The sequence below is a fragment of the Rhipicephalus microplus genome, chromosome X (assembly GCF_043290135.1).
Source record: "Rhipicephalus microplus isolate Deutch F79 chromosome X, USDA_Rmic, whole genome shotgun sequence".
Lineage (NCBI taxonomy): Eukaryota > Metazoa > Arthropoda > Arachnida > Ixodida > Ixodidae > Rhipicephalus > Rhipicephalus microplus.
The window spans coordinates 417,204,893-417,228,569 of record NC_134710.1 but is presented as its reverse complement, the minus strand read 5'-3'; the positions used below and the strand labels follow the sequence as shown (position 1 = coordinate 417,228,569).

Below are 23,677 nucleotides of genomic sequence, written 5' to 3'. Positions count from 1 at the left end.
AAAGTCTCCTGTGATGTCATGGCTGGGTCCACTAGCCACGGCATTATAGGAAGAATTCTTTTGACCTTAAGTGACAAAATATTGGAGGCAGTCAGGTCGTTTTTTCTGACGGCGCGGACCCATAGAAGTCTCAGTAGAACTTGAAGTGCAACCAGGTTCGGTCGTCTTTGAAAACCTTGTAGTCCCTTCACTTTCCCCCTCCCCAGGGTTGAGATTTAGTGGATTACTTGAAAAAGATACCCGCACCGGGTCCTGCTGACTTCCCAACGTTCCTTAAGGAGACACTGATTCAGACCCTTCACTATAAGAGATCTCTAAAGAATCAGAATCTGGCTGAAAACTGGGGGTGGAGCCCTGTAACGTAGGTGCACCAGGGGACTGACTGCCACAAAGATCTAAACTGAACTAAGAGTAAATAAGTTCTTTGGGTGTAGTAGAAAGGGCGGCATTCTGGAAAGAATCCCTAGGAATTACTGTTAACTTCGATGCATTCCACACTTTTCCGTCCCTGAGGAGAAAAGTGGACGGCGCAACCCGAGCCTTCACTGTAAGATGCCTACTATACTTGAAAAAGCCTTTCCTATGGAGTCTTACCTTAACCGAATCGCCGACCTTTATGTGGGTTTGATGCGCACCTTTCCTCTTGTCAAAATACCTCTTGCTCTTATTCTGTTTCGCTGCAACCTGATTCCGGACATGAGGCAACCCATTGGGCGACTCCGATACTTTAGAACGTATCCTAAAGTTGCTAATGTCTACTTTGGAACGAGGTTGTCGAACGTGCAGCAAAAAAGCTGGAGACAGGCCAGTCACCGCATGTGGTGTGACCCTATACGAACTCAAAAATTGTGTGATGCTCCTCGAGGCATCTTTACCTTCAAGTCTGGCTACCTGCAAATGTCCCTTAAGAACCCTGTTAAGGCGTTCTATTTGACTGTTGGCCTGGGGGTAATAATTGGACGAAAATATATGACGGATGCCCTGTTCCTGTAGATATTCCTGAAATTGTACAGAGACAAATTGTGGACCATTGTCAGTTACTAAGAACTCTGGTAGCCCTTCCCGGCTAAACGACAATTCCAACAGCTTAATGACATCCTGTAGAGATAGAATTCGTGCCAAGAACCTCAGGCCATTTTGAATAGTAGTCGACTAAGGTAACAAGATACCTGGGAAAAGATGCATTTAACGGGCTGACAATGTCCATGCCCAACTTTTGCCACGGACCTTCAGGCCTTTCAACGGGCTGAAACGGTGCTACACGTGGCTTGGCCGGCTTGTCTGTCAGCTGACAGATGTGACAATGCTTGACATGTTCTTCTACAGAACGATCTATTTGGGGCCACCAATACCTTTCACGCAGAATTTGCTTAGTACGTACTATCCCTTGATGATTTTCATGTGCTAATTGGAGGAAAGTAGGTACCAGAACACTAGGAATGACTACACGGTCACCACGCATGAGTAATCTGTCAACACAAGAGAGTTGATTCTTAACATGAAAGTAAGCCATTAACTCATTGTTTATATGCTTCTTAAAAGGCCAGCCCTTGGATACACTTTCACAGACTTTTTGCAACGTCACATCTGCATTCGTTGCAAGTTGGACGGTTTCTTTGTCAACTACAGATGTCACTAAAGACACTATTTCTTCATCCTTGCTAAGTTCTGGACAGGTCTGAATTGGCAGCCTAGACAGGGCGTCAGCGACCACATTTTCTGAGCCCTTGCAATATTTTAAGTCAAAGTTGTAATACAAAAGTCTAGCTGACCACCGCGAAATCCTTAAAGGCCGTCGGCCTGCATCACCTGCGGCTAACAAAGCAACTACAGCCTGATGGTCGGTTCTAAGGGTGAAACGTCTACCCCAGAGGTAAATACGCCACCTTTCACACGCGAATAGACAGGCAAGCGCTTCGCGTTCACCCACAGAGTACTTTCTTTCAGTATCTGACAAGGTTCTCGACGCAAAGGCTACTGTTTCAAGCTTAGGACCATACCGCTGCTGTAACACAGCCCCGATGCCCACGTCAGATGCATCGGTTGTAACCACCACAGGTAGCTCAGTATAAAACACTTTAATGACAAGCGAACAAGTCAGGCGCATTTTCCATTGCTTAAAACTGCATTGGGCATCCTCCGACCAGCAACACTTTTGACCCTGCTTGAGCATGAGACGAAGCGGTTCAACTAGGTCTGCATAGTGATCAATGAACTTGGCATAGTATCCGGCCAGACCTAAAAATGACTGTAAACACTTAATGCCTGCAGGAGCTAGGGCATTTACTATAGCCTTTACTTTACTTTCTAACGGCGATATGCCATCGGCTGAAATCCGATGTCCCAAAAGCTAAGTTCTTTCACGGAAAAAAGACATTTATCATTCAACTTCACGCCACTGTTGGCTATGCAAGTCAAGACTTCAACTAGGCTCGCGTCATGCTCAGACTGAGTCTTACCCCACACAAAGACATCATCCAGATAGCAAATTACATTCTTAATATCTTTTAAAATCTGAGACATCATTTTTTGAAAAACTGCAGGCGGGGACACCAGACCGAAACAGACACGCTTAAACCGGAACAAGCCATCATGCGTGATGAACGTCATTAAGTCCCTACTGCTCTCCTCTAACAACAGCTGGTGATAAGCTGACGGTAAACCTAGCTTAGAAAAACAAGTGGCTCCATGAAACATCTGCAACAACTCTTCAACGTGCGGCAAAAGATACCCATCGATGATAATTGCCTTATTCGGTTCCCTGAGATCTACACACAGCCGAATGATTCAATTTTTCTTGCGGACGACGACGAGTGGCGAGACCCACTCAGAAGTGTCGACACGTTCGATGACATCCGAGTCCTCGAGTCGTCGCAACTCGGTCGCCACCTGATCGCGAAGAGCCAGAAGGAGACGTCTCAGCTTGGATGCAGCCGGAGTCACACCCGGCCGCCGTTGAATGCGATGAATGAAACCCTTGACGAGACCCAACTCGTCGCTGAAGAGCTGCTCGAAGCCCGAAGGCACGTTGGAGGGACACTGCACTTCACATGATGCGAGTCGACACGTCAACGATGCGCCGTCAATCTGGATGCCCAGTCGTTGAATGGCGTCAAGGCCCAAAAGCGATGTGCCCTTATCGGTGACGTAGAAGACCACGGAGCAAGACCGCTGCAACACTTTGACTGGAGCTTGGAAGGAGCCAAGGATCCCGATACGCTGCTTGGAGAAGTTTCGCAAGTCGACTACAGCTTTGGACAGGCTGTGCTGTTTGCTGAAATGACGCTGCAAGTCTTCTGCAGTCATCAAGGATACAGACGCTCCTGTATCCACCAGTAGTCGCAGGGTAACACCATCGACCACAGCATGGACGACTAAGTCTTTTCTGGATGAGGTGCTATCTGTGAGCATGGACAACAAAGGACGATCCGAAGATAACACTGATGAGCTTGAAGTTGAGTTCAACTGAGTGGAGGCCTGCTGCTCCGGTACGACGTCGACAGCTCCCCTCGAAGAGACGCGCTGTACAGTGACAGTCTTGCGGCAAATCGACGCGAAATGTCCCCAAGCGTTGCACGTATTGCAACGTCGACTTCGGGCTGGACAATTTCGAAAACTTGAGTGGTGCCGTCTGCTTCCGTAGCGGTCGCACAATTGAGGTTGGAAGTCGCCTTGAGACTTCTCATTTGGGACTGGAGCACAGTACCCCGATGACGACTGCGGCTGAAAGTCGCCATCCTGGCCTCCCAGACCTGGTGACGTGACGTCACGACCTCCCCGACTGGCGCGGCCATTCTTACTCTTCGCGCCGCCATATTGGGCGCCTTGCCCAACGGCTTCGACATGTTCAGCTTGACTGGGAGCAAACGCTTGGTTCGCTAAGGACAATGCTGCGAGCGTCCGACCGACTTCTTCCGCTTTCTCCAAGGACAACTCTTCGCCGTATGCCAGCAGCTTCTTTCTCACCCGCAAGTTGGACGAGCCGTGAATAATCTGATCGCGGACGCGTTCCGCGTACGTGAGCCCAAACTTGCATCAAACGGCTTTCTCCTTCAGGACTGTCACGTAGTCGAGGAAACTCCCGCCGGGGAGTTGACGACGACTAGTGAACTCGTGACGTTCAACTAGCGGATTAGTGGACGCGGCGAAAAGCCGGTCTAGCTGCTTGACGAGACTGTCATACTTTGTAACGGCCAAAGCCAAAGAATCTGGGTCAGACGCCGGCGTAGTTGGCGCCACGTTGCTCGGAGTAGACGCCGCATTGCTCTCGTGTCGGGCTTTTTCCTGTTCGGCTGCCGCGAAATACCTCCGCTGTCCTTCCCGTCCCAGCAGGCTGACGAGTGCCGACGCACGACGCGCATCATTCCAGTCGCTGCGGCCGGCCACCTCGAGGTGGGCCTGAAACATTTTTTTCCAATGAGTCCACGGAATCGGGGGCGGCCCCGGCAGCTGGAGGAAGACAGGAAGAAACTCGAAGAGAGCCATGCCGACAGGATAGGTGGTACAAAGAGGTGTGGAGCGGAGCAAGGGCGAAGGCCTAGGCGAGAGCTTGCCAGAGTCTGCACACAAAGAGCGCTAGGCCTCGCGGACACTAGACGCGTCAGACACAAGTTCTTTCTGCCGTGGTAAGAACCGAGGCGAAGAACATCCTCGTCGCCATTTTGTTGTGTCGGCGAACGGCGTCTGACGGCGAGGGCCCGACGACTGAACGCGAGACGCAACGTGCGCCTGCACGCGCCCCCGACACGCGAAGAGGAAGTGAATTGACCGGAGCCTGCGGGAACCCAACAAAGACTGAGTCGGCCAGCGGCCGTTTATTGAACGACACACAACGGACACGCAGACACACGCAATTGGCTGCATGCAATCACGTGTGTGCCGTTACAGACAATATCTGTTGAACAGAGTACACACTAAGGCGCACTCAATGCACGCGCCACTCACAGGTGGCGCCACGACACAACAGAAAGTAACACACCAGTGTAGATGCATTTAGTCACTTGCCAGCGTCGACAGAAGATGGCGGTCACTGGGGCACCTCACCAAAATATGTTTTCTCAATCTAGCACCTTGACAATTTGTAATAGCAGGTGCTTTACGAAACTGACAAGTGCAGATAGTTTGAAGAGTGCAAATTTTTGTGTTTATTATGCAGCTTCTAGAATTATGATTGTTTTTGAGGAAGAGCCTCAAGGCAGGAGAGGGAGAAGCCATTTTCAAAGAACACAAAAATGTAACTTTATGGCACACGGAGAAAGAAGAAAATTAATAAAGAAATAAAAGAAACTGAAGTAAAAATGCATTGAAGTTATTAAGACCGGCAATGTACTAACTACATAAGGTTCTGTGGATCGTTAAAAAAAAGTTCAATGTCCCCAGTTGAAGTGGCCATTGCGGCGGAGTAGTAGGCGAGCGGTTGCAAAGACTGCAGAAAGTTGAGCCCTTAGGCGCAGTAGGTCGGCAACCTCTGTGCCTAGGTACTCAGCAAGGACTCTAGCGGTAGCCACTTGTGCTCGTCCTGTAGCAGGCAACTGCCAGCAGCGTTAGCTGCTTGGACCAGCTTTTCCAGCATTTAGAGACTTTTTGACGCTGTCGGGCCCTTCATGCTCGACTCCGTAAGTGGACAGCATGGACGCTGACACCAGCGTCGTGTCCCTGTGGCTACTGATGGTCTTCTTTGGCAATGGGCACGGCGAAGCCTGCTTGCCACGAAGGTTCTGCTGCTCGGATCACCTGCTTGGACAAAGAGAACGGATCGTCGCCAGGATCGCTCATTTCTGAGGACGTCTGGAGACAGACGCTGTCGGGCTCTTGGTGCTCGAATCTGAACGTTGACTGCACAGACCCTTGCTCCAGCATCTGTTTCTCTGTGCTGTCTAAGTCAGACTTACCACAATGCTGTCCACAACTTTGTACTTATTAAATGGCCCAAATGTCCAAACCTTTTTCGCCATGTCACAGTTATAGTCAACCTTAATTTTGCAGAACATAAGACCTTTCAAGTGCAGAAGACCTGCTCTACTAGGGTCCTCGAATTATTGTACAATGCAAGGCGCGAAGGCCAATGCTTGCTGAAAATGCCTCTTTGCACCGCAAAGCCAAAAAGACTATTTACTGACCATCTTGAGCCAATATCCTTTCTGGCTTTTAAATGTCACGGGAAGCCAGTCACAAAGGAAGGCCATAAATACAGGACAATGTGCTACTAACAAGTGAAGTATTTTATTCAGCACGCACATTTGTATAATGCAATCTCACTTATCCCATGCCATCATGACTGATAACAGGCTATTAACTAAAGCATCACATTATTCACTGGCATGTGTCATTGCAGGAGCCCCATCTCTTTTTCATGTAAACTGATGGAGGCAGGGCTATTGCTCCTCGAACCTGCTCGGCTGATCCGAAAGGCTTCAATAATTTTGCTTTGAGTTTTCACTTGACGCTTGTAAACCACTGTGGTCCATTCAAATAGGTGCATGCAGCCACTCTGCATACAGTCTCTACAGTGCATCGCTAAGTGTGTCCATATCCGGTCCATCACTGGCCTGCTATTGTCAAAGAGCTGTGACAGCCAAACGAAATTCAGAAACATGAAAGCACACCTTTAAAACCAGGCAAGCCTTGACCTGTGTACTCTATAGGACAAAATTGGTTTATTAAAAAATTGAATTAAAATTGAATTCAAAAGATATGAAAATGTCACCAATTGGCTGGTTTTGATACTTTGAGATGAAGTTCTGCAGTCATCATCTGTAAATACAGAGGAAAAACTGGTTGATGGCTGGCGCAATTCACGATTGTGACTTTATCTTTTCCCCATTTATAGATAATTTATATACTGTTTTCTTTATAGTTCCAAGTGTCGAAATAACTTTATCAGTGCTGTGAGCAGGAGGTTTCACATCGTCATGCTGGAATAAATGTTCTTGTTTTCTTAATGCAGTTCTTTACCTGCGCACATATGAGTGAAAACTTCTTTTTGTCAGCAGTCAAGTGGTACAACCGGGCTCATGCTTCTAATCATTTTGTTTCACATTGTAGCTGGATTATTTCATTATTTATCTCAGGATTTGTGTTTCATGTTTCGTCATCTTTGGCATAAAATCATTCACACTCTTAAGCACAATGTTCTTGAAAAAACATCGCAATGCGTTGACGGCACAAACGGCTGATTCACTTTCAGAAATGAAATCCGAAACTAAGTGGTGTCACATGCTTCATCTCGGGAGTGCTTGCATCCCACGGAATCGAGAGGGAGACCTGAGGCGAAATGCGGGCGTGGCACAAACAACACGCTTTATCATTTCGAACAGAAAACAACAATACACAGAATTCATGTTACAGTACTCAATGACAATAACACTCAAGACTTCAAATAACACTCAATATCTCACAAACAACTAATAACTTGATAATCCTCAATACCTATACACGTACATGGGCAAACCAAAACTGACTATAGCTCAGTCCCAATCTATTTCTAGTCCTAGCCACTAGCCCTTATCCAATATGGCCTCACCACCATCACTCCGTCTCACTGTTAATGTCGGCTTCTCTGCGATGCCGTGTCGAGATTCGTCACGTCCGTTATTGACCTACTCCTCGACCTCTTCCCTGTTGCCGTCAGTTGTGCTGTGTTGGGGCTGGCTGGTCCCGACGAAGCAGAAGAAGAAGACGGCCGACGGAGACGTACGCGGCCGGCGGGGACGCCGACCAGCCGAACACGCGGGTTGGCGCAAAAACGCCGAAGAGAAGAACAACAACCACACTCCACGGTTACCCAACACACACTCATTTTATTTTACAGTCGCCTTGAAATCCTAGATGCCAGAGCGGCGCCTTCTGGCATCTTCACATGTCATTCCGAAACCGAAACCCAGAACACAACAATCATCCCCTCCTCGAAAAAAGTTCACCTATACACTGTTTATATTGATACATGATCGATACCAACATATTTTACAATGTATGTACATTAGAACACATGAAAATTCAGAGCACGGCATACCGAACTCACACACTATGTGTCCTGAAAATGCACTGAAAAAAAATGTACACAACTCAATACAATATTGATTTGAATGCATTGGACCTTTTCACAGAACAATAATTTACACAACAGTAATGAACAAGAGTTCTACATCACGTAGTCTTCGAACCGACGCGGCTTCTGCCGCTTTCGCTTAGGACGGGCCCTTTTGGGTGTAGAATCAGGTGTTTCTGCACCTTGGTCACTTGTGCTCTGATGTGACACATCAATAGCAGTAGAAGATTGTGAAGGCTCTGAACGAGCATTAAAATTCGCGGTCTCATCAGAGCTCGCAGCATAAGCTTTGGAAGAATTTTGCGGACCGGAGTCCGGTTCAACGGTCTCAGCCGTATTTGAAGGTTTGAAGTGAACCGTATGACTCGGTGTACTTGAACCAGCGACACCGACTGGTAACTCCTCCCCCCTTGAAGAAGAAATGCCTGTACATGGGGGCCACAAGTAATAATCTGATCGATAGTTGAAAGGCGCGGACGGAACGTGATGGGGAAGACTTTTAGGTGTTGAAGGCGAATTCGTATTAAAAATAACAAGGCGCGAAGTATTCCAGATGTTACCATCACTTAAGCGAAACGAAGTGGGGCTAACCTGGCCCAAGACTTTGTAAGGACCCCATACTTGGGGCGCTTGCCTGGCACACGAACCTTGACTAGATCGCCAGTGCGAACTTTGGACTGCTTTGCACCTCGACGGGTGTGGACATACGTTTTCATTGCTTGTTGATGAGAAAAAACTCTGGTAAGGATTTGATCAGGAGAAGACACTGCTATGTTACGAGGCAAAAAGACTATGTCGAGAGCAACTCGCGGTTGCCTACCGTGGAGAAGTTGAGCAGGAGACTTTCCAGTGGTGCCTTATGGTGTGAACCTGTACGAAGCTAAACATTCAGACAAGACTTGCTTGAGGGGACGGTGCTCTAATTGGGCGATCTGGATATGTTCCTTCAGAACGCGATTAAAGCGCTCGATTTGCCCATTTGATTGGGGATAGAAAACTGATGACCTCAAATGCTGAATTCCTCGTTGTGAAAGAAAAGCCTCGAAATGTTGGGACTGAAACTGTGGACCATTGTCCGTAACTATGGCGTCAGGAAAACCTTCCTGGCTGAAGATTGAAGACAGAAACTCAACGATGACCTCAGAAGTAACCGTATGTGTGAAACAAAGCTCTGGCCATTTGGAATGGTAGTCGATGAGAGAAACAATGAAACGGGCATTTTGGGGAACATTATGCAAAGGACCGATGATGTCCATGCCGAGTTTCTGCCAAGGCCGATCAGGCCACTGGACTGGCTGCAATGGAGAAAATGCAGGTTTGGCAGACTTGTCAGCTGCCTGACATATATGGCAGTTGTAAACTGCATGCTCGACCTGCTTGTCTAAGACTGGCCACCAGTACCTGTCTCGGAGGTTCTGTTTGGTGCGGACAATGCCTGGACGGGCCTCATGGGCAAGCTGTATTAGCTTGTTACGGAAAGAAGCAGGGGGAATCACGCGTTCATCGCGGAAAAGCAAGTCCTCGACACAAGACAATTCCTGTCGGACTGCGAAGTAAGGCAAGAATTTAGAAGCAAGAGCACATATGGAAGGCCATCCTTCACGTAAATATTTGAGAACTTGAGACAAAGTGGAATCTACAGCTGTAGCTGCCTGAAGCTCAGCTTTAGTAATGCAGGAAGTAACTAATGAAACAACTTCCTCATCCCGCTCTTCAGTAACCGGTATCTGAAGAGGAAGGCGCGACAGTGCATCAGCAACCACGTTTTAGAACCTTTACAATATTGAACACTAAAATTATAATACATGAGTTTGGCACACCAACGGGAAATGCGAATGGGGCAGCAGCCTTTGGATCCTGCCGAAAGAAGAGCAACTAGTGCTTGGTGATCTGTACGTAATGTGAAGTGCCGGCCCCACAAGTAAACATGCCAATTCTCACAGGCAAAAAGACACGCGAGAGCTTCACGCTCTCCTACTGAATATCTGCGTTCAGCAGGGGTCAACGTACGAGATGCAAAAGCGATAGTGATCAGCTGATCACCTCTGAGTTGTTGAAACACTGCTCCCAGTCCAACATCGGACGCATCCGTCGTGATGACGATGGGAAGCTTCTCATTGAAAATACTAACAGCTGGCTTTGAGGCCAGTATTGACTTGACTTGAATGAAGCTCTGCTCAGCTTCAGCTGACCAGTTAAAAGGCTGTGCTTGACGAAGTAGAGTACGCAGTGGTTCAACAATATCAGCATAGTGAGGAACAAACTTGGCATAATAACCAACAAGACCTAAAAAAGATTGCAAGGTTTTGGCATCAGTAGGCCGTGGGGCATTAACAATGGCCTGAACTTTAGATTCAACAGGTGTCAAGCCGCGGGAACTGACATTATGTCCTAGAAATCGTAACTCATTCACAGAAAAAATGCACTTGTTATTAAGTTTCATACCACATTCACTGATGCAGTTGAGAACAGTATGCAAGTTAGCATCATGCTCTTTGCGAATACGTCCCCACACCAAAATGTCATCCAAGTAACAAAGAGCGCCATTACAACCCTTAAGAATAATTGACATCATTTTCTGAAACACTGCAGGGGCAGATGCAAGCCCAAAACACACGCGGCGAAACCGAAACAAGCCTTCGTGCAATACAAATCTGGTTAAGTCTCTACTGCACTCAGAAAGTTCAACTTGGTGATAAGCAGACGCGAGGTCCAGCTTGGAGAAACATACCGCTCCAGAGAGCTGATGAAGCAGCTCTTCAATGTGAGGAAGTGGAAAACCATCTACGACGATCGCCTTGTTCGGTTCTCGCAAGTCGACGCATAGTTGAAAGGATCCATCTTTTTTCTTGACGACTACCAGTGCAGAAACCCAGTCGGAAGCAGAGACAGGCTCGATGATTCCGCTGGCTTGAAGGCGAGACAGTTCCGCAGAGACTTGCTCACGGAGAAAAAGAGGAATGTGGCGCAGCTTGGAACGCACAGGGCACACACCTGGTCGACGCATCACTTTATGCACAAAACCGCGCACACAACCCAGTTCACGGGTGAACAGGTGGTGGAATTCAGAAGGCGCGTTGGCCGGAAGATCATCTTGGACGTCGACTTGAGCACAGTCATAGACGCACCGACGATGTTGATGGACAAAGCCCTGATGGCATCACGTCCCAAAAGCGAGCTGCCATTGGCAGTTACATAAAAAGTAATAGAAGCAGTGCGACTGCGATAGGAGACCTGAGCTGTAAATTGACCTAAATTATCAATCGTTTCCTTGGAATATGTTTGCAGAACGACGTGTGAAGGCAAAAGTCGAATGTTGGAAAAATGACTATGAAAGTCAGCGGCACTGATTAAAGAGACTGAGGCACCAGTGTCCACGAGAAATGACAAGGGCACTTGGCCCACTGAAGCTACGATGCTGGGCTTGGACGTAGTGTGGAGGCCATCCACATTTAAAACGGTGACCGTATTGGTCTGTGCAGTGCTCGAAGGAGCGGACGAAGAAACTGGTTCAGGAAGATTTGCTGGACGGGAATTGCATACGGACTGAAAATGTCCGATTTTTTCGCACGCAAGACAAGTGCGGTTTCTCGCGGGACACTACGCAAAATTGGCTAAATGCCGAGCCTATCCGCAACGAAAGCAATGCGCGGTTGCGCTTGGAGAAGAAAATTGTGAACACGAGTTAGGAGCTCGGTGCTGTTCCTGAAAACCAGAATTTGGCGGAATGGGGTCGCCATATTGCCGGCTTCCTCGCCCCCGCAACGCAGAGAGGCCGCCATGTTGGCCGCCACGGAAGGACTGTGCAGGCGGGCGTCCATGTTGGCCGCTGCGCCGAGACGAAGATGAAGGGCCGCCATGTTGACGCGTCCCGTGAAACAAAGAGCCGCCGCCTTGGCCCCCCGCAGCAGAAAGTTGCTGCACTGAATGCAGAGCGAATTGCTCCAACTGGGAGCGAATAAGCTCGTCCTCTCGCGCAATCGAGAGGGCTTCGAATAATGAAATCGAGGAGCCCTTTTGAAGCATGCGGCAGCGGACGTTTTGCGAGGCTACCTCGGTGAAAAGCTGATGGCGGATCATGTCGTCCTCGAGCGCGCCGAAGCCACACGACGCGGCGAGCGTTCGAAGAGAAGTAATGAACTCGACGACTGGCTCACCAGGCAATTGTCGCCTTTCTTGGAATTTTACGCGTCCGAGATAATCGCACGAGACGTCTTTAAAATGCTCATCGAAAAGAGCAACAGCATTCTTGAAGGCATCGCCCGACGCTGGCGTCGGCGACGCGTTGGTGGCGTCCAAAGTATAGAAGAGCTTTAACCCGGCAGGGCCCAACGCGTTGAGCAGCAGGGCCTTGCAACGCTCGGGCTTGCTGGCATCCTCCCCGGCCGCGTCTGCGTAGGCTTGAAACATCAATTTCCAGTCCGCCCACGGAAGTGGCGGGTCTCCGGGCGAATGAAGAAATAGGGGAGGTGGAATAGGAGACGCCACTTCAAGCAAGAAGAATGGAGAGGTGCAGACGAGAAGAAAATGACGCCAGTACACTGTTTGAAGAAGACGACAGAGGCGGCGTAGCTGAATGAAGAAATGAAGCGACGCAGCACGCAGCTGCCACCTTGTTGGGAACAAAGAGCGTCTAGGGTTAGCAGGGTAGGTCCGTTAGAAGCACGAAAAAGACGAACACAGAAAACGAAATGGGTTCTTACACGTCCTCGTCACCATTGCTGTGTTGGGCTGGCTGGTCCCGACGAAGCAGACGAAGAAGACGGCCGACGGAGACGTACGCGGCCGGCGGGGACGCCGACCAGCCGAACACGCGGGTTGGCGCAAAAGCGCCAAAGAGAAGAACAACAACCACACTCCACGGTTACCTAACACACACTCATTTTATTTTACAGTCGCCTTGAAATCCTAGATGGCAGAGCGGCACCCCCTGGCATCCTCACATGTCATTCCGAAAGCGAAACCCAGAACACAACAAGTTGGTCCCGCTGAACGAAACGCTCGTTGCCGTCACCAACATTCAGGACTCCATCGTCGTCTTCGGCCTGCTAGGCTATGCTTAGCCTAGCTATGGACTCTCTTGGTGACAAGTCCGCTTTGCTGACTGGTGTGGGCTGTCCTCGTCTTGACGTAAAGCGGGAGAGCGGCAAGTCGACCAGGAACTGCTGAACAGGATGTAGCAAGTCTGGGCAGCCTCTCTCGTAACCTCCGAGGTCGATGGCCACTCCCCGGACCTTTCACGCCGACATTCTCAGAACCAGGCGGTCATGCTGCTACTGTGGAGGTAGCAATGCTCGTTCCCTATGTCCTTGCTGCTCGGTGTCCCAACACGCAGTGCCAGCTCATCTTCTAGGATTTTTCCACGCGGCTGGAGCTGGTGCCACGAGCCTTTCTCCAACCAATCTCTTATGTCTATGTGGCTGGTGTGTGTGCACTCGGGTGACTTTTCCTTTTCTCGTGCACCGCTGCCGCACCTCTGCGTTCAGCACACGTTTGGTGCTTTTACTCATGTCATTGGGCCCCCCCTTTTAAAGAGTTTTTTCTAAAAAAAACCTGCTTATTCCTGTTCTCCAAATAATTTCTACAAGGCTGCGCCTTGTTCTTCTTTCTTTATTTCTGTCTTCTGTTTTTCTTTCAGTGTCGTGACTTGTGACCAAATGTGTGCGGGCTGGTGCGTCACCTTCCTTCCCCGCACGTACTCACTGATATTCACTTGGCACAACGTTACACAATCACGCCATTCATCAATGCATTGCACCAACACTTCACAAATACACATTCACTGTTCCCATCATTCATCGTCCAGTACACATTAATTGAACATCTCTAAGTTATACGGATACACTCACAAGAAAAACTGCACATAATCCTCGAAACTCAATATTCAGAAACCTGTACGATTTCTGATTCATGAACAAAATCTCCCCTCTATATAAATAGCTCAACTCAGCCTAAGTTGACCTATCAAGTCTCTCGTAACATAGTCCGCTGTGCAGAAAGTATTTTCTGAGAAATCATTTACCAATTAGGCACAACCGTCTGAAGTCAGTGTTTCTTCACATTCCGCGTCTTTTTCAGCTGTTTCCTACACCTACTCACTACCCATCGCCTCGAACGCTTGCTACAGCTGATCTCACTGTCTCTGTCCATTCGACGCCTCTACAAAACAACTTCCCTAGGTTGCGTCCTACTTTTCACCACATTCTCTACATTCAAATTTCTGAAATCTTCTTTATGCAGTTTTGCAATATTTTTTTTTCTTCTTGCGTGTCTACACTCACAACTATACAAACCTTTCTCGCGTCTTGATTACTGCCTCGGCTTTGCAACGCCTTCGGAACTGTCAGCGTTCCCTTTACTTTTTCGCGTTTTGCCCTGTACGTCTTTGACATTTTTTTTGTCATACTCCTTTCTGGCATATTCTTTTTTCGTGCTTTCTCTCGCACTTTCACCTTGCTCATATCCTGAATATGAGCGTTCATCGCTGAAGCGCTATGCCCTGTCTCTCTGTTGTCGGTAGGTGTCGCCATCACTTTTTCTATGCCCTCTGCAACAACAGTAGTGTACACTTTTTTAACTGGCACCTTGTTACCCCGATCTGTAGGGTCTGAGCACGTTCGCTTCGGTTCATCACTTACGAACCTGGTGTAATTTGCGTAAAACTCCTGCTCATTGCCCATTGGCTCAATTGAATTGGCCCCGTTTACATCAGGTACCCTAGCTTCTCTCTGCTCAACCTCTGTGGATTTTCTCTGATACTGCTTAATGCCCCCGTTGGCTTGCACCAAGTCACAGTTGCTGCTCAAGTTCGTGCTTTTCTTGAGCATACGCTTCGAGCATCGCTGTATGATTGACTTCGAGTTCAGCACGTTTTGCCTCAAACTCCTGATTCAGCCGTATTCTCCTCTTCAATGAACTTTAAGCCTTGCTCCTTATTGAGCTTTCACTCCCTAATCACTCAATATCTTCTCCCAATCCATCCCTGCAACCCCCGACGATAACGTGACTGGGTCGCACAAGGGAAAATGCTGGGAGAGGCTTGCCAATTAATTACACGAGCTTTATCTTGGGAGCGCTTGCATCAGACAGAATTGAGAGAAAGACACAAAACAAAACGTGGGTGTGGCACAAACAACACACTTTATCACCCCAAAAAGAAAAAACCAATACACACAATTCGCGTTACAGCACTCAATAACAATAACACTCAGAACTTCAAATAACACTCAATATCTCACAAACAACCGATAACTTTATAATTCTCAATACCTATATGCGTACATGGGCAAATCAAAACTGACTATAGCTGAGTCCCAATCCATTTCTAGCCCTCGCCATTAGCCCTTATCCAACATGGTGTCACCACCATCGCTCGTTCTTACTCTTCATGTTGGCTTCTCTACGGTGCCGTGTCGAGGTTTGTCACATATGTCCTTCACCTTCTCCTTGACCTCTTTGTTGTTGCCATAGGTTGGCCCCGCTGAATGAACCACTCGTTGTCGTCGCCGTCGCTTCGGACTCCGTCGTCTTCTTCAGCCTGCTAGGCTATGCTTTGTCTTGCCATGGACTCTCTTCGTGACAAGTACACTCTGCTGACTGGTGTGGGCTGTCGCCGTCTTGAAGTGCAGTGGTGGAGCAGCAAGTCAACCAGGAACTGCTCGGCAGGATGTGGAAAGTCTGGGTAGCCTCACTAGGAGCCTCTGAGGTTGACGACCACTCCCAATGCCTTTCACATCGACATCCTCAAAACCGGGCGGTCATGCCACTACTGTCGCGGTAGCGACGCTCAATCCCCGCATCTTTTTTGCTTGGCGTCCCAACACACAGTGCCGGCTCATCATCTAGAATTTTTTCTCCCGGCTGGAGTTGCGTGTCACGAGCCTTTTTCCAACCAATCTCTTGCGTCTATGTGGCTGGTGCATGTGCACTCGGGTGACTTTCCTCCCCTAGTGCACCGCCGCCGCGCTTCCAGGTTCGGCATGCCTCTGGTACCTTAACTCATGACAAGTGGCCAATAAGTCTACTATCACAACATCATTGGCACATCGAAAATTTGAAACCATGTGCACATTTTTGTTATTCCAGACAGAGTAATCACATGCAAGCTTTAGCATGTACGCGACTGCTTCAAATCTTCTAAGTTTTGTTTTATTTCTTTCTTTTTGCGTGTTTTGTGTCATGCGAGTGTCCATTGGTCACTCGAGGGGGCCGTCCTCCTTGTTTACGGGCAGCAGCGATCGGCAAGCCTCCCAGAGCTGCGGGCGCCGGGTCAGCACAAAGGCGGCGGCCCGCTTTATTGCACCTTGCGAGTTCGGGTGCAAGAAGAGGGAAACATGCCGCTTTGTGCATCTGTGGCCTGTGGGACGTTCAACACTGCTTCCCCGAATGGCGAAGCGACGGACTTCCCCCACTGACTTCGTGGAACAATTTGTGCACGTTTGTGTGTGTGTGGTGCGTGCGCGTTTGTGTCAGCGTGCGCGTATGTGTGCTCGGATCTGTGGTCGAGAGAGTAGAGCGAGAAAGTGCGGGAAGAGCCAGAGACACAGCGAGAACGGCGAGCGAAGAAGAGTCTGCGAATTGCGAGTGACTTGAGCGGTTGTGCGTTGTGCGATGTGCGAAATTGAGCGGTTGCATGAGTAATATTGTAACCTAGTTTTCTTTATTAAATACAGCCTTCTTTTGTTTTCATTTTCTTAACAGTGCCCGAGTCATGTGTTGTGTCTTCTATCAATTTTCACCTTTTACGGCCATACCGGCGACACCCTAAATTTTACCAAAAGCGGGATAGAGGACGCTAACATTTATCAGAAGTGGGATTTGACCGATTTTAGAAAATGTTCAGAACGAGTTTGAAAAATCTTAGCGAGGAGTGCAATTGCGTAAGTGCGAGAACAAAGCAATGGTGGACTTCCAGTGAGCGTGCACTTCCAGAGAGCTAATATCCATCAGCCATGCTGAACGGATCATCGCCGGGGGAGAGTGGTCACCATGATGACGACGACTGTGCTGGGCTCACCAAGCGGGACCTTTTCGACGCTTTGCGTGAGAAAGACCGGTTGTTGGCGGACCAGCTGCGACGGCTGCCTCAGCCGGAGTCATCGGGGGCTCCACACCAGGCGGCCATCAACACGTTTCAGGTGATGCCTGATTTGAGCAAGAATATTCCAGACTTTTCCGGTGATGGTTGCGCGTCAGCAGCCCGGGAATGGATGGAAAGTTTGTGCCAGACGGCTAGGCTTCACCGGTGGCCAACGCCATTCCTGCTCGGAACTGCCAAGTGTCACCTGGTCAGCGCCGCAAAAGATTGGTACCGTTCGAGAGCTGCCGAAACTTCATCGTGGGATGATTTCGAACGGATGTTTGGGCGGACTTTCTACAGCCAGACTCGGGCGGCAGAGCGAATGCAAGAGCGAATGCAGCAGGGAAATGAGAACACGGCTGCGTACTTCCACGAGAAGGTGCGCCTTTGCAGAGAGGCGCATTTCGATTTCTGTGATACGAGGGAGCAGGTGCTGACCGGTCTCCGATCGCGGGAGTTATGCACGATGCTTCTTGGAAGGTCGCACAAAGACGCGGATGACCTGTTGCACGACATTCAGGAATTTGAGAGGATCGACCGTGAGCGACGAGAACGCTTCGGGACAGCGGCTGAGCAAAGAGCGACGAGCGATGCACCTCGTATGCAACCTGCACCCAAAGCACCACTGCAGGGTGCGTCCGGGTACGGCGGGTGGGACCAGCGGCCAGCTGTCACAAATGAGTACAGTGAGCGAAAATGTTATAAGTGTTTCAAATTCGGACACATTTAGCAGGATTGCCAAGAGAAAAGACGAATAGGAAAATGTCTAAAATGTGGGAAGACTGGGCATACCCAAAAACACTGCCAAGCAAAAGGCCCCAGAAATGAGACCAACGCTGTTTCTGGAGAGAAAATTGACCCTGGCGTGCTTTTGAAGCACGTTAAATGGAATGGCAATGAGACTTTGATTGGCATGATAGACACAGGCAGTTCAGGTTGCTTACTGCGCGAATCAGCGGCGGTGCAGTGCGGAGTGGAAATGCTGGAAGATGCTACAGCTCTGTATGATTTCGGCAGCCAGGGCGTTCCAGCTGCTCGTGCGATTGGCAGGTGCCGGGCCGACTTGCTGATAGGTGGCGTCGTTGGCAAGAACATACAGATACTTGTCGTACCCGACGAGGCGCAGTCGGTCGATTTGCTTGTCGGTCGCACGTTTACCGAGCTGCCATATGTGACCTACGCTAAGCTGGGCGGCAGCTTGCAATTCTGGCATAGAGACGAGTGCCCATTCTCACATCTCGAACCCTTCGTTTCATGTCCGAAATTACGTTTGAAAACTGCTGAAGAGACCCCACTGCAGGCCAATGTTATAAATTGGGTGAGACTGTCATCGCAGTCTAACGTCACTGGTGCAGTGCTATTCAACAACTGTGGGTGCGAAATTCTTGTTGACATGGAGGACGGAGAGGTTACTGTGCCGGTATTTACGAGCGGAAATGATGACGTGGTTCTACGTAAAAGACAAAGACTTGGCCACGCGACAGAGGTGGACATCGCGGGTTGCGATATGAAGGAAATAAATGAGTGCAGAGAGGAGTGCAGTGCGGCGAAGCCAGAGAAAATTCTGGTTACGGAGGCACGACGGCCAATTGGGTGCGAGGAAATTAAAATGGGCCCCTCCGTGACAGAGCAGCGAGATTGGGACGAAAAGCTCGGTGAGGCAGAGTGCAGCTTGAACAACGCTGTAAACAAGATGACCGGGAAGACTCCCTTCGAGATGTTACACGGTTATCGACCGGAATTTCACAGCTTGGCACTGAAGCGCTTGGTTGAATCTAAAGCGTCAGAGTGGGAGGAGCACGGCGGGCTGCGCGAACGTGTACAGCAGCGCCTCGTGAGCGAGCAGAAGAAGATGAAGGTCGCTTACGACAAGCGCCACTTCCCGGCTAAAATGTACGGTGTCGGTGACGTGGTCTTCATGACGACGGCTCCAGAACAGACGGGAAAGCCTGCCAAAGCCCAGCCAAAGTATAGGGGCCCCCTTGTAATCACGGCAGTGTTGCCAGCTGACACGTATCGAGTTGCCGACCTTGGCGAAACAAGGGCGAGCCGCTTCGCGACCACTGCGCACGTGTCGCAGTTGAAGTGCTGCACAACGACCAATCCGCATTCACACCTTGATGACGACGGAGAGTCTGCGGAGGAGTCGGACGCTCCCGAATGTGAGGTGCAGCGACTGAGACGTTCGGCCCGTAGCTGCGCCAGGACCCATCCCTATGCGAGTGCGCCATAGTTGCGTTGGCGTCTAGTTGAGAACTTGAGTGCGTGCCGAGATTTACCGAGTGAACTGTGCGGACTTAAACAGTTGCTCTTTCTTTTTTTTTTCTTGTCTTCTTCGACGAAGGAAACAATTCTGTTTGTGTATAGGTGTGTGGGTTTGTTCATAATTTTTTCGCATTAACGAGGACGTTAATTTTGGAGTATGCGTCTTCTGTATGGAGTCCTCATCAACAGTCACTGAGAGATAAAATAGAAAAAATTCAAAGGCTAGCAGTGCGCTTCATTTTCTCGCGGTACCGGAGGACAGAATCCGTCACAAATTTGTTAAAATCATGTGCGCTGGAACCCCTGCAAGTGCATCGCGAAAAGCAAAGGTTAAAACTCTTGTTTCAAATTATAAGAGGCGAAATGAAAATAAATAAAGACACATACATACAACCTGCACCCAAACGAGGAGCTCGGTTGAACCATAGTCACCCAATAAGGCCTTTTTGGGCGCGCCTGGATGGCTTTAAAAATTCTTTTTTTCCGTATAGTATAGAAGTGTGGGATAGACTTCCAGAGTACGCTGTTACTAGCGCAAATGTCAAAGCGTTTGAGTGTTCGCTAGAATTGTACTACCGGCAACATGAAACGTAATGTCTGTTTTGTCATTGTGTAATGTTTTTGTTTTGTGTTTATATTCCTCCCTGTAATGACCCTCACGTGAGGGTTACAGTATTAACAAATAAATAAATAAAATAAAAAATGACTGTCAGGATGACCGAGTGTACGCGACTGCTTCAAATCTTTTAAGTTTTGTTTTATTTCTTTCTTTTTGCGTGTGTTGTGTCGTGCGAGTGTCCGTTAGTCACTAGAGGGGGCCGTCCTCCTTGTTTACGGGCAGCAGCGATCAGCGAGCCTCCCAGAGCTGCGGGCGCTGGGTCAGCACAAAGGCGGCGGCCCGCTTTATTGCACCTTGCGAGTTCGGGTGCAAGAAGAGGGAAACATGCCGCTTTGTGCATCCATGGCCAGTGGGACGTTCGACACTGTTTCCCCGAATGGCGAAGCGACGGACTTTTCCCACTGACTTCGTGGAACAATTTGTGCACGTGTGTGTGTGTGTGTGTGTGTGTGTGTGTGTGTGTGTGTGTGTGTGTGTGTGTGTGTGTGTGTGTGTGGTGCGTGCGCGTTTGGGTCAGCGTGCGCGTATGTGTGCTCGGATCTCTGGTCGAGAGAGTAGAGCGAGAAAGCACGGGAAGAGCCAGAGACGCAGCGAGAACGGCGAGCGAAGAAGAGTCTGCGAATTGCGAGCGACTTGAGCGGTTGTGCGTTGTGCGATGTGCGGAATTGAACGGTTGCGCGAGTAATATTGTAACCTAGTTTTCTTAATTAAATACAGCCTTCTTTTGTTTCCATTTTCTTAACAGTGTGTGAGTCGTGTGTTGTGTCTTCTATCTATTTTCACCTTTTATGGCCATACCGGCGACACCCTAAATTTTACCAAAAGCGGGATAGAGGACGCTAACAAGCAATATCATCTTATGATCAGAAATACCATCATGAATATGTGCGGTTGTATTTTGACAAAGCAGAGTTCCACTTAAAAGAAACAAATCTTAAATTGATTTTGTGTTATTATGAATGCGAGTAGGTTCCATCACTACTTGTGTGATGTTGTGGGAATACATAAGAACAAGAAACGGTTGCACTGTAGTATGTATTTAGGGGTTTGAGAAATTCGCTGTTCAACTTGATAGCAGGCACAATGAAATCCCCAGCAAGTAAAGTGTTCCAAGAGGGAATAGCACTAGAACATAAGTGCTCGTTCAACATGTTAAAAAAAATCCAATCGGTGTTTGACAGATGACCAAGTACTCCAATGGTTAGTGAAAACTCAGTTAAGCAAAGCTTAATCATTATGCTCTAAATGCACTCAAACCTCGTTATAACCTAATGGGATATAACAAAATAATGCATTTAACAAAGTAAATTAAATTCCCCTTGAGAGCTGCATTGAGAACCATGTACTTTAAACCTTCTTGTAGCGAAGTGAAATTCACCGGTAAATGTATATAACAAACTAAATTAGTCTATCAAGTAGTCTATCAAGAAAAATGACCGTAGTGTGTTAAGTAGATCGTTTTCTGCGGAGTCTGACGCTCGTTCGGCGCGGCTCTTTCAAAACTCACGCGCCGACCTTACAGCCACACCCCATGCAGCCGAGAGAGCCGTCCTCCACACACAGCCAGCGGAGAGGATTGAAAAAACGCTCAGCGGGTCACATGACCGAGAACCGGCACCGCGGTGCAAAGCGATTTCTCTCTCAAGACGGCAACGACTGCGTCTTTGCTGCTACCATTGCTGCTACCCTCTACACCGAGACAGGAAGACACTCTGCGACAGCTTTTTTTTTTTTTCCTGTGTTTCCGCCTGGGGCCTTGAAAGGAAAAGGGTCTCTACGTGCAGAGACGGAAAAGGGAGAAGCGTGGCACAGGCACGACGCAGACTGGCATTTGAGAGAGAACAAACAATCCACCAGTCTTTTCTTTCCTTTTCTTCTTTTCCTTCTTGGCATGCAGCATTGAGAGGTACCACTGCAGCATTAAGCATGGTGCTGAGAGCATTTTCGAATTGCAGTATGTACGAATGAACCGTCGCAAGTGCTTGCGCATTCGAATTACAGGGCATTTTTGCCCATTGGAATACACATAGCTTTGACGACACCTCAGCGTGAGTTCGAATCACCCGAAAGTTCGAATTAATGAGATGCGACTGAGTTTATTTTCCATGGCACGCATGGTTGCGTAGTGGTACATCGTGCCGCGAGGCGGTTTCCTACTTTGCATGCTTATATGTGTGCGCCCATCTTAGCATACATTGCCACAAACTGTTATAATCGATATAATGAAATAATGGATATAACAAAGCAATTGTGGCTCCCCTTCAACTTTGTTATACCAAGGTTTGAGTGTACTAGGGATGTCAGGAAGTCTTGTAATATGCAGGGACTCGCAGAAAATAATTGCTATTCCTCTACCCCAAGAATTTCTTTCTCTATGGAGCATTTCATAACCGGCGGGGGTACTATCTTGTTGCTCCTAATATCTGAGTACAACCAGGTTTCTAAAGCGCACACCATGTGTGGTTTATGTGTATGCAGGATTTCCTCCAGTTCGGCCGCTTCATTGACAATGCTCTGTACATTTAACTGGACACATACATATGATTTATTGTCTGGGAGCGTATTTCATGAACTACACCTATCCCGTTGGTGAACTAGTACCTCACATTCTACTCCTACTCCCATTTAAATGCCTTTTTCTATCTTACATTTACCATACATGAGCTTTATTTCTTGGCCATTCTGTTAATGGTTGCACTTTTCCCCAGTTGTTGTCTCTTTATTTCTTGTAGTTTCGGAAAAGTCAGAGATGAATATGCCTTTGTTTTTTGATAAACTGTTCTGTAGAATATTTACTTTCTCACGGCGATTGTAAGATTTTGTGCTCACCCACTGCACTTTATCAGTTTGCTTCCATCCAATGATGTGGATGCATTCTACCGAACCAGCACGTACACCCAACGCATCTAAGATGACCTTTTTTAGGACAGTCTCCTAAAGATCTTCCAGTGTCTCGTTTGCTTTTCTGTGACACCAAATACAAGAAGATTATTATGCCGGCTAAGGTCTTCTAATTCAGCAAGTTTGAGCTCTAAGCTAACGACTTTTTTTTCTTCTAAGTTTTGAGGTATGGAGCGCACATCAGCAATAGCCGAAGCTGACTCCTCGAAGTTTTTAAATGAGGTCTCGATTTCACCCAGCCTGGTTTTTATCTCTCTCTGCCCTTTTAGTAGTTCGTCGAGCATGTGCTGAAATGACGGACCGAAGTTATGCTCTACATCGCCACAGGGCATGAGGAATGAGCAAATGAACTTTTAAGCAATGGTACACAGAATATGCACACACTCGGGGCATGCCAGCTGGAGCAAGTAAGGATTGCTAGATTTAAATGTCGAAACAGGTTCACTAACCTGTGCAAAAAACATGAACAAGCGGGCAACCGTGCTGACCAGAGGCGAGCTGATGTGCTCACAGGAGTGTCATGCTGGGGGCAGGCTATTGTAAGTTCCGTGTTGAGGATGTTGATGAGGTCCCAAGTGCTGCTGTCTACATTTCCTTGGCGTAGACTTCCGCATGTGCATGATGGCCTTGAAATGTCGAAGCATTGATCTTGAAGCACCTTGTTCCTTGACCTGCACTGGCCCTTGCTGTCATTCCAAGAACTAAGACCTGAGCAAAAAAAAACATGAGCGGGTTTGAGACTGTGCTGACCGGAAGCCACCTGTTG

At 48.4% G+C, this 23,677-nt stretch overlaps 1 protein-coding gene across 14 annotated transcripts in view; it reads right to left on the bottom strand.

Annotated features, from left to right (window-relative positions):
- The window catches only part of LOC142776506 (uncharacterized), a 243,424-nt gene that overhangs the window by 155,041 nt on the left and 64,706 nt on the right, over nt 1-23,677 (bottom strand). For 6 of the 14 annotated variants that reach the window (XR_012887586.1, XR_012887585.1, XR_012887583.1 and 3 more), the window contains one exon: nt 7,780-23,619. The exons of 1 other annotated variant lie outside the window; for it this stretch is intronic. Coding sequence is in view for 7 of the 13 variants with exons in the window: in XM_075880303.1 (XP_075736418.1) it covers nt 13,460-13,523; nt 23,361-23,619 (323 nt within the window). In the remaining 6 variants the exon portion in view is untranslated. Of the gene's footprint in view, nt 1-6,203; nt 7,264-7,779; nt 23,620-23,677 lie in introns of those variants that run through there. 7 more of the 14 variants (XM_075880306.1, XM_075880302.1, XM_075880300.1 and 4 more) reach the window with 5 other exon arrangements.